This window comes from Xyrauchen texanus, chromosome 29 (assembly GCF_025860055.1).
Source record: "Xyrauchen texanus isolate HMW12.3.18 chromosome 29, RBS_HiC_50CHRs, whole genome shotgun sequence".
NCBI classification, from domain to species: Eukaryota; Metazoa; Chordata; class Actinopteri; order Cypriniformes; family Catostomidae; genus Xyrauchen; species Xyrauchen texanus.
The window spans coordinates 35774704-35790416 of NC_068304.1; the positions used below are offsets into that span (position 1 = coordinate 35774704).

General features: G+C 36.1%; 1 protein-coding gene across 3 annotated transcripts in view; it reads right to left on the bottom strand.

Annotated features, from left to right (window-relative positions):
• Positions 1-2595: 2595 nt before the first annotated feature.
• Positions 2596-15713, bottom strand: part of LOC127623089 (DISP complex protein LRCH3-like) — a 42563-nt gene continuing 29445 nt past the window's right edge. The window contains exons 13-22 of one of the 3 annotated variants that reach the window (XM_052097334.1): positions 15015-15062; positions 14804-14857; positions 14033-14113; positions 12998-13069; positions 12417-12450; positions 12199-12312; positions 11540-11640; positions 11147-11284; positions 10981-11058; positions 2596-3417 (exon numbers count right to left, since the gene is read on the bottom strand). In XM_052097334.1, the coding sequence (XP_051953294.1) occupies positions 3259-3417; positions 10981-11058; positions 11147-11284; positions 11540-11640; positions 12199-12312; positions 12417-12450; positions 12998-13069; positions 14033-14113; positions 14804-14857; positions 15015-15062 (879 nt within the window). In that variant the 3' untranslated portion in view covers positions 2596-3258. Of the gene's footprint in view, positions 3418-7643; positions 10423-10980; positions 11059-11146; positions 11285-11539; positions 11641-12198; positions 12313-12416; positions 12451-12997; positions 13070-14032; positions 14114-14803; positions 14858-15014; positions 15063-15713 lie in introns of those variants that run through there. The other 2 variants (XM_052097333.1, XM_052097335.1) reach the window with 2 other exon arrangements.

Here is a 15713-nt window from a genome sequence, read left to right on the forward strand (position 1 = left end):
GTGGCACAGTATAGAAAGACAACAGCCTAAAAGAGTAAACAATATATGTGGTTTTCAAGCTCAAGGCACACAAATCCAGGAAGGACATGTGGTTTGTTGGCAGACAAAACACAAGCAAGCCATGCAAAGGTGGCAGTTTTTTTAATACAGCCGCCCCTTTTTGTCTAATTCCCAAAACCTGGACCCCATGCATGCAAGACCAGTTACATATAGAAACACAAGAGCAATATAATCAGCCTTTGTCTATGCTCATATTTACTGTCATTCTGTCAGCATCTATCAACATGGTGCAATGCAGACTGCACACCAATGGTATACAAATTATAATAAGTGTTTCAAATTTTTACTGTGTTTCAAACTTTACATATATTTGTTTTAAAAATAAAATTGTGCTCATCAAACGAAACCTTGCTATATCACTTTAATATACCTCACAATTTTACAAGGTCAATAAAGTCTGTGAGCTCTTAGAGTTTTAATATTTGTTTCTGTGATTGTAGCACTAAAAGTAGCACTAAAAGTGTCCTTTACAACAAATCCCTGTGGCTACACACTAAAACTTCTTGTCTCCGGTGAAGTAGAAAAACATTCAGCAGATCAGATCTCAGTATCCTGCATGTGTTATTCTAAGACACTTACAGTATAATTAGTGTAATTCAGTCAAATGCATGCCATCTTGATGTTTTCGACTGTTTTACTGCCATTTAAATACAAGTAAATCACACAAAAACATGTCCAGGTCACGTTTCATCCCAAAATGAAAAGGCAAAAAAATCATTTATATTTTAACCTCTTAAGCTCTGCAGGGATTTTGGGCTGCCATCTGAAATTTTTCACACACATTTAAAAGCTCCCTGTTCACACATACAGTAGACTCATTTAATTCAACCCCCTAAATTGAAAGAAATAATTGAAATAATTATTAAATAACATTCTATATGTTTACAACTTTATGATCATTTGTTTTTAAAAGATACATTTTTTTAATGTCTAAAGTTTAAAAGCATGCTTTTTCAGTTCTGTGTCCTCAATTTTCAAGCAAAAAGTATTATTTTATCCCTCTGGGTGGCAGAAAATAGTTGAATTTCTTCTCATACTTTTTCCTACCAGATTTCATATTTTGTTGTAAAAACTAAATGGACATAACATTGGATTATTCACCCAAGAAAGCTAACAAGTAAACAAGTCATTTCTTTACTGTTAAAGGTAACAACCAAAGGTAAGATTTGATATAAAGTTATAAGCTATTTGGGGCTTACAGATCAGTAGTCCGCAAAGAAAATATACATTTGCATTTTATGCCTAACTGAAATAAAATTTCACTTTGTGATATTTCTTTAAATAATTCAAACTGTGGTATTATGGAAAACAAAATAAACTGTACAATCACCTTCAATGAGAGCTTTCATTTGATATATGACTTGTCTATTTAAGTGCTATGTGAAGGACTTTTATATTCGTTTTTCAAATTTATACACTGTAAACTCTAGGTGGGGCCAATTTGCAACACAAATGTTATCAGGCCTTATTTAGTTATTTTCTGTAAAAAATGTTTTCTCTGAAAAGCTTTCAAATGATACCACATATGCCTAACTTGTGCATTCAGGCGCTTTAGGGTGTTAAGTGTTAAAACGGCTTGCCATATACGCACCTCCCGGACCTGCCGGTGGCTATGCAGAGTGCAAGAGGTTAAAAAAAAGAAACCCTACTTTTATGGTAATTAGGAATTTTTTTGCACTGACACAATGATTTTTAAGCACATTGACCCCCCATTCTCACAACCTAAATGCATCCAGATGTTTTATTTCTGAGTTTTTTTTAATTCCCATAATTCTAAATAGCAATTTTACTATATTACATAAAAACATTAAGTAAAAATTACAGTACAATTACAATGCAATTTTACATTTTGATAAGCATAATGCTAGCACAACTTATACTACTATTACTACGATATATAAAATGTAAATTACAATTTAAATAATGTAAATCATTACATTTTTATATTACATTGAGGAGAATGACATTATTTTTTAATTATGGTTTTGAGAATTGGGTGCTAAAATGTGCTTAAAGGGATAGTTCACCCAATAATGAAAATTGTCTCATCATTTACTCGCCCTCAAGCTATCCCAGATGTGTATGACTTTCTTTCTTCTGCAGAACACAAATTAAGGTTTTTAGAAGAATATTTCAGCTCTGTAGGTCCATACAATGCAAGTGAATGGTGACCAGAAATCAGAAGGTCCAAAAATCACAAAGGCAGCATAAAAGTAATCCATATGATTCCAGTGTATATATTCTATATATTCAAGAGCAAAATGATAGCTGTCCTTTATTATTGTAAATCTCCACTTTCACACTCTTCTTCTTTTGTATTTTGGTCATTCACATTCTCCATGTATATCGCCACCAACTGGTCAGGGCTGGTCAAAGTTGGAGATTTTTTAGAAAAAAACGACTTAAATACTGATCTGTTTCTCACCCACACCTATCATATTGCATTAGAAGATATGGATATAACCACTGGAGTCTTGTGGATTACTTTTCTGCTGCCTTTGTGCCTTTTGGAGATTCAAACTTCTGGTCACCATTCACTTGCATTGTAAGGACCTACAGAGTTGATTTGTGTTCTGCAGAAATAAGAAAATCATGCACATCCGGGATGGCATGAGGGTGAGTAAATGATGAGAGGATTTACATTTTTGGGGGGGAACTTTCCCTTTAAGCATCATGAAAATTAATCACAATGCAAAAAATTTTAATGGTTCTAGAAAAAAGCAGCTTAATTTTAATAAAATTTTACAGGGGAAAAATGACCGGGACATGTTCTTTAAGTATATCCTAATATGCCAACAAAACTCTCCGATAATTTGGCTAACTCTCATTTACACGTCAGTTGAGAGTCCGTAATAACAATAACAATAATAATAGTAATAATACAAAATAACAAAAATAAACATCACCCATAACACAGAGATAAGAAGTGTAAAAATAACTCCCTGCTAAAAAAAAATAAAAGAGCAATATGGCTCTGGAGTCTCTGGACAAGTTCCACTGTCCCATATCTTCTCTGTCATGTCTCTTTCTTCTCTGAGGACTGGTCTGGGATTGATGAGCGGTGTTTTCACAGAACAGGTAGTGTGTGTGCGTGTGTTATGCTACCAATTCAGAACCATTTATGGGTTTCTTTATAGCAGAAATTGGTCATAAAGATTCTCTGATCCATCTGTTTAATGGTCAGTCTGAGAGCCAATCCTACAGCACGAGGGGTGAGGCAGTGCTGGGATTCGTTGGTGTCGTGCCGGGGGAGGGACCGTGCTTTGGAGGAGCCAAATCCAATAGGGCACGAACCGTTCCTGCTACTTGAGGCAAACCTCGTTCTTCCAGGATGTGAAGAGGCAGACATAGCTGACTCTGCAGCCGAACACACATGGCAGGGGCAAACAAAATAGGAGGGGGACGAGAAAGGCATGTCAATGGAGAAACAAATTATAACAAAATGAATGTGGAATGTTTAAAATGAAGAAAATTACGAAGGCCGTGAAGTGCAAAACAAAACAGCAAATCTAAAAACACAATGGCAAATCCTAAGGCAAAATAACAATTCAGAATCACATCAACAAATAATAAAACACAACAGCAAATCCGATAACAAAAGAGCAAATCAGAAAATACAACAGCGAGCGGGAAAAGTTCATTTTAGGTACGATGTTCATCTATGGTCTCATAGGTCAACAAGTGCATAAGGGACCTTCTTCAAGTCCACAAACTGCGCTAAAACGTTGGTGGTGTCCAAGGACTTGTTCAGACTGCCAATACAAGTCAAATTTTTTTGCATATCTAGATTGTATCCAGATTAATTTTTGATAGTCTGGACAGCAAAAAAAACACATATAACTTCGGGAGGTGGTTTTAAATGCGATTGAAATCTGATTTTTTCAAATGCGTCTCAGTCAGGACGCCCTGGCTGCTCAATTCGGATTTCAAATGGTCTTTTGGGTCACTCTTAACACGACACAGAATGATGATCGGTGACTGCTGCACAGAACATCACAATATTTACCAGTCTCCGATGTCGCTGACTTTTTCTTGTGCGACGGAGGAGTTCTGCACCGCGACTGGACAGGGCGCTTATTTGGAGAGCGAGATGATGCACATCCATTTTTCCCGCATCTGTTTTGAAAGCATCATCACGTGGTTACGCCTACGTCCTTACCAAAGCAACCCATAGGTTGGTAATGTCTGAACGCGCCAATCTGATTTGATCACTTGCAATTAATAGTGCGGACAGTCTGCCTGAAAAGATCTGATTTGAGAACAAATCTGATTTGCCTGCAGCCTGAACATAGCCCAAGCATTCATTCAGCTTGCATGTTCTAACTTAAAAAAACAATATTGGTTAAAAAAATATGTTTTTTATTTAATCAGCATTACAAAGGTTCCAGTAGCTGCCAATGGATAGGTATTCCAAGTATATCTAATTATACAGAGACAGTATTCAATAATGTTTGAAAAACACCACTAAAATTCATCAAGACGTAATTTTTACATTACAAAGGTTGTAACAGGTTGCCAGTGGTGTGAATGACTAACTTACATTGTTTTTGTTTTATTAAATAACTGAATACTGTAGATGTATAATTCCACATCCTGGGAAAATCTCACCTAGAATAAGTCAGCATATCTAATAGCAGCCTTCTACAACCTTTACAATATGAATATAATATCTTGGTAAAATTTCAGCAATTGTTTTTTTTTCTAAAATATTTGAACACTGTACTCATAATTGGAGAAGCTGGCTTCAAATGTAGAAAATGAGCCATCATGCCGCCAGTCTACTGCAAAAATGTAGACTGAGAAAATGCTTTTTTTAATGCCAGTGTTTATATTATGTTAGAAGTCAATTGAATAAATGCTTGGACCGGAGGTTTAGCACAGTTTGTGAATTTTTAGACGGTCCCTTACTACTTACAGTGTGTAGATAAAAATCCAGCCTAAATATTTTCCCTCTATCTGTGTTATAAAATGTCCCATTACTGTTTTACTGAGTGACAAACCACTCATAATGTTCAGCAATTGAGCATTTGGAATGAATTTTGAAATAATGGCACAAGTAGGCAGGGAACCAATCAGGAGAGGGCTAGGTATTCTCCACAAAGCCAATCAGGTGAGAAGCTATGGAACCTACCCTTTCCATTTCAACTGAATTACTGTTGCGTTTTCTAACTTGTTGTTTTGTTTCTGGATTTGTTATCGTGTTTTCTGATTAACTCTGTTGTTATTTTATTTGCCATTGTGTTTTAGTATTTGTTGTTTTTATTTTGCTCTTCATGGGCACCATACCATACAAATATGTACAACTTAAGAAATAAAATAATGATGAAAGTAAAAATGAGAGAAGATGAGGAGAGACAGAGGAATCGTTCAGGCAGAGAAAAGCAGACAGATCAGGTTGAGAAAAAGACACAATCAACGAAACATCAACCCGTCGATCACAAATGCAAGTCAGTCAGCCACTATGACTGAAATTAGGAATTGTTTACTTATCGCCCACCACAAGGGCCGACCTCACAAACTGACTAGTTGTTAATTGGACAGCAATTCAAACATCCTGGGCTGTGTTTCACAAAAGCATCATAAGCCTAAGTAGATCGTAGAAAGAATTGTATGAATCATCAAAAATATGGACCGTTTCCCAAACGCATTGTAACTTGACAATTGTCATAGCTCCACGAGTGATCTGAAGTAATTGTCGAGGGTTTAAGGCATCACAAGTAAACGTTCTCATGCAGTCACCTGCAGAACATTCATTAAATTACACCTAAACGTAATGTTTAGGTGTAAATGAAAATTCTCATGATTTGCTCACCCTCCTTGCATCCCAGATGTGTATGACCTTTTCATCTGCTGAAGAATATTTCAGCTCTGTAGGTCCATACAATGCAAGTGAATGGGTGGCAAAATTTTTAAGCTACACAATCCACTCTGTATGGAAGTTTCTTCTAAAAATCTTAATTTGTGTTCTGCAGAAGAAAGTCATACACATCTGGGATGCAAGGAGGGTGAGTAAATCATGAGAATTTTCATTTTCTGTGAACTAACCTTTTAATACAGTTAATATTGCAATGCTTACAACAGAAGCAGAATACAATGTGACTTCAATATAAGACAATTTTACACATTTTATTTATATTATATTAATAATATAAAAAAGTTATAGATCATTCTGGTGAATAATTAGACTGACTATTTAAGAAAATAACTTGAAAACTTCTATTAGCAAGGCAAATTCCATGTATTAATGAAGTTACAGCTATAACGACATTACAGCAGTGTTAGGTGTAATCTGATTACTAAGTAATTACTGTAATTTAATTACTTTTTAGACAAAATAGGTAGTGTGATGCATTTAAATTCATGTAATCAGATTGCAGTTACTGACTTTCAAATACGTTAATTACATTACACAGGTTACACATACAGTGTGTCCAAAATAATATTTACGTATAATACATTAAACTGTGTGTCAATTTAAAACAAAAATACTCAGAGGTCCTTAGAGGACAAAAATGTCCACTTCATAATAATATTATATATTAATATTATTTCCACTTTCAATTAGTAAATTTTTATAACCAAACATCAGTCCTGTTAATAACTACCAAATATTCATTCATTTTCAGGATTTTAACCCTTTAAATGCCAGTTTGTCTATATAATGCCACAATTGTTTTTACGCACACACCCACACAATTTGAGCTGCATCATTTGTTCAATTTGCCTGCAGTGCTCAATAATACAGCAAACAGAAAATAGGAAAAAAGCATGTATTTGCTCCATAGGCTAAACATAAGGAAAATGGTGCCATCTAGTGGAAAATATTACAAAATGAAATTAAGACAGGGCTCTGGAAGCATAATATCATAGAATTCATTATGTTATGCTTTATTGGCACTGGGATCAAATATTGCCGTTTTAATGAGTTTCAATGGGGAAATTTTTGTCCTTAAGGTACTGAGTGTAACTATTTTGTGTACATACTGTATTTTAGATGTATTATAGGAAGTGAGGTTGAAATATCAAAATTCCCCCAAAAATACACACCTTTGGCAAAAAGGAAAAATTCTGAAGTTTGCACAAGGGTTAAAAGATTAATTATGTTCGTCCGTTTGTTTTTCTGTGACAGCAGAAGTATGTGTACTCGCTAACAAGTCATTATGATGGAGAATCATGCAGTGCTGAGTGTACAGCAATGAACAAGGAGGAAATACTGTACAACATTATTTTGAATTTGTTGAAAAACTAATTTGTCTGTGAAATGTTTTTTAGAAAGTAACTTAAAAATAAAGCAAATAGATTTGTGATTACTATTAACGGCCATCCGCTTGTTCACTGGCTTCCTCTTCCGTGTTCCTTACTCCTCACCGGAGCTTACACTACGCCTACGCCATAACTCAACTCTCTCGTGAACACACGGATGGCTGTTACCGGAAGGCAGTGATTATGGTTTATAAAGTTATAAATATGGAAAATATGGATAAATATGGATATTTTTCTTACAAAAATGCATCGCTTTGCTGCAAAAGGACTTTATTAACACTCTGGAGCCCTATGGATTACTTTTTTGATGGATGGATGCACTTTTTTGGGCTTCAAAATCTAAGGTACCATTCACTCCCATTATAAAGCTTAGAAGAGCCAGAATATTTTTTTTAAATAACTCTGATAGTGTTTGGCTGAAAGAGGAAAGTCATATACACCTAGGATGGCTTGAGGGTGAGTAAATTATTGGATAATTTTCATTTTTGGGTGAACTAACCCTTTAAAGATCAATGCATTATGTTTGTATAACAGCGCCGCCTACTGTATAGGGGTGAAATCGTTTTACATTTTTTTTCCACTCAGTGTGAATAGACCATTTGTCGGCAGTTCGTCTCACAAATTCTCCACTAATTTGGTGTGAATGGGCCTTCAATCCTTGTGGGGATCGAACCAGCAACCTTACAATTACAACCAATGAGCTACACCAGCCCACCCCAACAAAAAGCTGCCAGTATTGTGGGACTTGAACCCATAACCACAGAATGGCCTAATTTTGTTAACTACAATTCCTTGTATTATCCAGATGTAATCTCCAAGTGTTCCATAACTGTGGGGTCCCTGTATCATGTTTATTATTGTGAGGAAGAGAGACAAAAGTATTAAAAAAGGAAAGAGTGGAGAAACACCCACAATAGAAAGCAAGTCTACACTAGATACTTGAGTTTTGATTTTTATTGTAGAAAAAAGGAGGACAACATTCAGGTTGTAGGAAAATCAGGCAATATGGCACACAAATGTGACAATTAATTTTCCTGTGTGTTATATATTAGTAACAGACATGTACAGGTTGACAATGAAGTATGGTGTTATTTCAACGCTGAGAAAACTGCTTCTGGTGAAAGATTGCCAACATGATCAATAACTGTAGGGTTTAGTGCTCTTAGTGAGTTGAGATGTTTTCTGTTTAACTGTGAGGTGGAAGACATGGACACACACCACAGTAAGGCACAAAGGGATAAACAGAGATTTTATGGTTTGTCGTCGTAAGGTAGAGCTCATGGAAACACTCCCAAAAATTCGAATCGAATTCTACAAAAAATACTCCCTCTCGCAATATTCCTTTGGGAAACAGCAGCTCTATGGCACAATAAACAGCTTGTTTTGTGAGCAGGCAGCATGTTTTTCTATCTAAATTTAAGGCTGAATGGGTGACTCCACCCATCTTTGTGCTTTTAGTTGGAGATTTGTTTTTTGCTATGGAAATGCGCTTCCTTTATACACATGCACACACACACACACACACACACACACAATCAATTGTATGCAATTCAGTAGGGATGGGAATCATACAGAATTTAATATTGCTAGTTCCGATTCCACTTAAAGGGATAGTTCACCCAAAAATGTTAATGATCTTATCATTAACTCACCCTCATACCATCCCAGATGTGTACGACTTTCTTCTGTAGGTCTTTTCTTCTATTTTTAGAAGAATATTTCAGCTCTGTAGGACATTTCAATGCATGTGAATGGTGGCCAGACCTTTAAAGCTCCAAAAAGCAGATATAGGCAACATTAAAGTAATCCATTTTACTCCAGTAGTTTAATCAATGTAATCTGAAGTGATCTAATAGGTTTTGAGTGAAAACAGACAAAAGTGTAACACATTTTTCATCTGTACACATTGCCATTGCGGTCTCTAGGCACGATCATGATGTCAGAGCACTAGATGGCACTAGGAAGTGTAAACAAGCTTGAAATCATGATCGCCAAGGAGAATGCTGACAAGATTTGCAGTGAAAATGGAAATACATTTTGATCTGTTCTCACCCAAAACTGATTGGCTGGCTTCAGATGACATTTACTAAACCTCTTTGAGTCTTATAAATTCCTTTAATGCTGCCTTCATCTGCTCTTTGGAGCTTCAAGTGTCTGGCCACCATTCACTTGCATTGTATGGACATACAAAGCTGAAATACTGAAGAAAAAAAGTCACACATCTGGGATGGCATAAGGGGGAGTAAATGATGAGACAATTTTCATTTTTGGGTGAACTAACCCTTTAACGATTTGGTTCCTTGACAACTCTTTTGGTATTCCCCCCACGACCACCACCACCATCCCTCCAATTATTGGTCCTAACTATATACTTAACAATAAATATAAAAACATAAACAATACTACTGTTGGTAACATATTTTAAGTTTTAATTGACCTACCACTTATTACAACAAAACTGTTAAATGTGTATCTTTAAACACTGTTAGTGGAAGAACCTGTCAGTATTTACATTGATTTAAGTCTTCAGTTTGAGACCAATTTGAGAGTCTTTTTGAAAAATGCATAAAAAAATTCCTTCGAAAATCGCATTTGGTCATATTTTATACATGTTGTTGCGTATTTAAGTGTGGTGTTATGTCCGCATGGGCGGGGAAAAGAAATGTTTACGGAACTTAACATTAAGAAAATAATATGTTTCCAGTGTTTTTAAAACTTGTGGAACCAGTTCTGAATAAGAACCAGTTCTTGATTCCCAACCCTACGATTCAGACAATGCTATAAAAAGGAAATATCTGTGCGCACAAACACTGGTTTTTGAGTAAAATCTGCTAATTTTGTGTAAAAGGTGCACACAAACAATTGGCTATTTTAGTGCATCTATCACTCCATAAGTGCAATTCAAAGAGCTGGCACCAGGTGGCAATAGATAGCACAGAGCAGCGACATGATTGACAGGTAAAAGAGGGCAAAACCAGCCAGCTGGGAAGAAGGGGCAGAGTGAAGGTTGGGTGGGGACATGGAGAGCAAGGCCTCAACCAGCCTGAAAAGACAAACAACCTCCCCTTTCAATACGTCCCCTACCGAACACAAGCTATCCTAACCACAGAGCCAAAACGAGCAGAGGAGGAGATGAAAATGTGTTTAAATAAAACAGAATTGATAGGATGTGGGGTGGTTTTAAAATGGAAGGGGATAGAGAAGAGAGAGAAAGAGATAGTGGTATTAGCTATTAAACTTGGAGGCATTGCAATCAGAGGAATTAAAGCAAAAGATGTTAAAAGCCAAGATAGTTTTAAAGTCAACATGAAACTGCATTTTACTTCAGTAATGTGACACATTTCTGAGCGAAACAGGACATTTAATAAGACAAAAATGCAAGGCGGGACTTTAATTTATCCAGCAGAATAAATGGAACGGAATGGTGAAAAGTGGGCATTCCATATCAAAATGGAGCCAGAACTGAAAGTGAGTTCACAGTGAATTGTAAAAGTCAATTTTGATTTCATGTTGACTTTAAGATTAGTTACAGGACACAAGACATATATGTACATTTTTTAAAAGTTATTTAAAAAATTGGGCCTTAAAAAGTTAGACAACTACTTTTCTTGAGAAAATGGTGTGCACATGAAACTCTAAAGGACCTAACATAGATACCTGCGGAACTCCAATTCTGCGACATGCCTCCAGAAAGTTTTCCACATTTCGTCGACACTTTGCCATCGTCAGTTTGGGCTGGAAAGAAAAAATAAGAAACATATACATAAGCAAACAGGCACAATCTCATGAATGCTAATAAAATCAGTCAAAAACAGTCACATACCACTGCTGGTGAGGGTACGTGGATACTGGGTATGGATCGAGGACGCACGTGATTGGCCAGATGGCACAAAACAACCCCGTCAGTCAATGCAGCCCCAAGGTCACTTGGTAAAGAAACCTTGAGTCGACACTCAATATTCTAAAGGATAGATAAACAATTAGACAGTCAGGACAACAGCAGTGCACCAATATAAGGTAGCTAAAATAAATAAAAATAAAAAATTAATCCAATGAGAAAGGTTTAGAAAGGTTTATCACCATTTTAATTTGAAGAATTCAATCTTATGAAAAGCAGAGCTTAATAAAAGATTAGCTGTTTTTAACTACACATGACATGAGGAAATTGTCATTGTCATGGCAACAGGACAGTACTGTGGTAGACTGATTGACTCACTCTTCTCAGTTGCTCTATCAGCTCCGCCTCCTCTCCAGTTGGTGCTGGACTTGCTGTGGGAGTGGCTTCTGTAGACTCCACCCTCTGTACTCCTGACCCTCCTGCAAATCACAAATGTGTCACATTAGACTCCACTTAACTGAGAAATCACATAATTCATAAGACATGACAAACATAATTCACATATAATTATATTTCAGAACATCCTTTAATTACATATTTATAAGCATAACGGCTCATTTAATTAATTATCATTCATGTAATTTTACTTCTACAATAATAATTATTAGATAATTATATAAATATTGAAAGATAATTAATAATAAGCATTGCTTTAAACATCATTTACAGACACCATGAGTTTGTTTTCATTCAATTGATTTTAATGAAATTAAAACTAAATTAATTTAATTTAGCAAAACAATTACTAAAGATGCAAACTTATTTCACATTGTAGTAATTTGGGGGAAATGTTCTTGATAGTCATGTAGAATGTCCTAATGCTTTTGGTTTTAGGGTGAAATATGCCCTGGAAATGCGCAACAGATTTCGTGAGAATCACCCATAATATTTACTGTATGTGCAACATGTGTTCAATTATGCAAGATGACATCACAAATGTCGCCGAAACATCAAAAGTCTGTGTCAGGTACACATACCTTTCTTCTTTTCTTCTCGCTGACTCAGACGAAACAGGTAACTCTCAGGTCGATGAGCGGTGCCGCGAGAGATGGGCAGGGCAGCCAGGCTGGGGTAAGTGGGTGATTGGATGGCTGTGGGACAGGCAGGAAGTTGAGTCACAATGGAGTGAAGGATTGAATGGGAAAAGTGAGGTACGGAGAGATAAGAGGGGTTTATGATTTCAACTAAAACATACCGGTGGGTGACAGCGAGGCATAATCATCACCTTGCTGTCGATGGCAGGAATGGTTTAAGAAGAATTGGAGAGAAAAATAAGAGCATAAAAGTCAGTGGAAATAATAATTTAAGAACACTGTATTTGTGGCAACCACTTAGATTAATTTAAAAGTTCTTGAGAATTTCTTAACCCTAATCAAACATGCACATAAATCAGTTTAAATCTTGCACCATGTCCAAAGCAGTTTCCTGTGTCAAGTAATTTTTCTGTCCTCAACGAAAACAAAATATTACGTAAAGCAACAAAATCACAGCCAGTCATTTTTGAGTAGGGTTTGGGATCAATGAGATTTCATTGTGCACCGAGCTACCCAAAACAATGTTACATAAATTGAAACCAAGTAACAGACAAAATCTTTTGACGTTGTTGGCTAGGACAAAAACACAGATTAACATACAAAAGTTGGGATTTATTGCTTGAAGCTATTGGCATTTTATGCCTGGTTAGGACAGGGTGTTTTTATATTTTATGAGCAAACTCATCCAAAACAGAAACTTTGTCTGGCAGAGCAACTCCAGCAGCAGCATGCAGCGCAGTACCTGCGGTGTACAGGAGGCGGCAACGGCTAAAGCAGGAGAAACGCACCCATCCAGTGGCACAGCAGAGAGATACTAGCCAGCCACAGAGAAACACGGAATGGTAGAATAGAAAACAATGTGGAGAAAGAAAGGAATGAAAGCAGGAAATGAATAGAGGGTTTGAGAAAGTGCATGGGAGTTAAAGAATTCCTTTAGTTTTATCACCACATGAAGTTCTCAACACCACATACTACACAGATTGAGTAAGAGGAAAAAGGTTAATCTGCTCTGTGAGAGTATTTCTAACCAAGCTATGACAAAATTAAAAATAAATAAAAATATAAGGGGGGAAAAACTAAAGAGGTCACCAGATGTTACATAAATCTGTCAAAAAAAAAAGATTTTTTTTTTCAAAAATTGCCATCCCATATGTAAAATTGGTTCATATATAAAGAAAATGTATGTTTTCATGTAAAATGTATTTTACAGTGGTAATATTAACTGAGGTATATTGACAAAAATGTTCATATATTGCTCAAATCTATTATACATTGGTGTATTTAAATTGTTGTCATAAATAATGTTTTTAAAGTGTTTAGGCTACTATTGTATTCATAAATAACAAGCTTAATGAAACTATTGTATTTATAAATAACAAGCTTAATAACAACTCAAAGCTTAAGGCTTTGCATTGTTCATAGATATTAGGAAATAACCTGACACTTTTATATTCATTTTACAATGCATTTGGTGATTTGGAAACAGTTCTCTGAAGTCCGATGAAGATGAATGAGAGACATTGAGTGAAATATTGCAATGTAGTTTTGAACCACAATACACCAAAAATAATCACAATAATATCGTATTGTGACCTAAATATCGATATTATATCGTATCACCAGTTACCTTGTGATTCCCACCCCTAGCGTACATATACACATATATTGTGTTGATTTCTTTTACAATTTGGTTCTATGCTACGGTTAATCCGTAGCAATTATAATAATTCTATATATTTTTTAAATAATATACACCAAGTCTCTGTGTGTGTTTCACCTGTTTGTGAGGGTTTGGTCTCTTCTTTATAGTGTTGGTATCTGTGTCTATCTCAAAAATTAGTAGAGCCTCAAATTCACTCTGACATAAAAGGAACATGAGAGAGAAAGACAGAAAGAGAGAGAAAGAGAGACAGACAGGGAGGGAGGAAACAGGGGAGACAAGCAAAGCAGCAGGGCAGGCGTGTTAAAGACACTATTTGGGAAAAGCGAATCTAATATTAAAGCAGGTTAGAAGGTTAGCAGTTGAAAGAATAGTTCACCTACAAATGAAAATTCTGACATTATTTACTCTGATGTTTTTCCAAACCTGTATGAACTTGTTTCTGACATGGAACACAAAATGAGCTGCTCAGACACCATTTATTTCATTGGATATTTTTTTTATATCCAATGGAAGTAAATGGTGACTGAGGGTCACAATCACTAACATTCTGCCTATCATCTCATTTTGTGTTCCACAGATGAAAGCAAGTTATATGGGTTTAAACAATATAAGGGTCAGTAAATGATGACAGAATTTTCATTTTTTGTAGAACTATCCCTTTAAAACAGCACAGGAGATTTTGGATAAAGATATTTCAGTAAAAGCTGATGTTAATTAGTTTTGTACAGTTTTAGCTATAAAGTTGTATTGTGACTTTGATTTGGAAAGACATCTGTTAAAGAAAATGAACACACAGAGTTGTTGTTCTTAGAAATGAGGTGGAACAGAGGGCGAAGTGTGAATGTGATTGGTTGAGTTAGATGTACTGAGCTGATAGGCTCTTACCATAAAGAGGGCGGAGTCATCTGTGTGAGTGGACCGTCTGGAGGGGTACAGACTCTGGGGTGAGACAGTACATGTAAGACTACAGGTAACACCACAGGCCCACTCACACACACAGCAGACTATGGGGGTGCAGAATTAACTGAGGGGTGGGGAGGTAATGGATATGTTGGTGTAATAACTGAAGAAGAGGAGTGATCAGGAAGACACTTACCTCACTGTCTGTTGGACTGAGCTTCGTAGGACTCGGAGATGATTTATTCTAAAAGTACAAAGAAACAAATCTTCCCATCATGGTGGCAGTAGTATTAAAGGAATAGTTCACCCAAAAATGAAAAGAATTCAGGCTTTTTCTCAATGTGCATTATTTTGTTCTTACGTTCCCATAGACCTGTTCAATATCACCATCCACTGCCGAAGTTCAATTTCAAAACTCGCAAGTAACGAGAATGCATAAAATTATCTGGATGTGTTTTTGTTCAGGCTAAATATCGAGGATGCATTGTATGGTGACTTGTGGGCAAAAACCAGGTACAACAGAGGCAGATAAAGGATATTTTTAACATTGTGTTTTCCCACTGTAAGCTCGCAAAAGTCTGGCAGCTCGTGAGAGACATTATACATTGTCCACCATTTGCTGGGCATGATTTAAAGTAATAAAAACATGGAAAAAACAAGTGTTTGCAGACTTTATTCTTTTAACATGTGACTAGTCCTGCGAGTCCTGACTGTTGTTATGATAATGCTTCAAATGAACGTGACAGGTTAACAATATGGAGACTGATATAAAAGACAGCAGTAATATTCCCAGTACGATTGTACACAGTTTGATTGTAGCTCAATTTCATCCATCATCCATGAATATATAGGCTTAAGACCCTAACTGGCCTCGGCATGTGCATGTTGATGAACG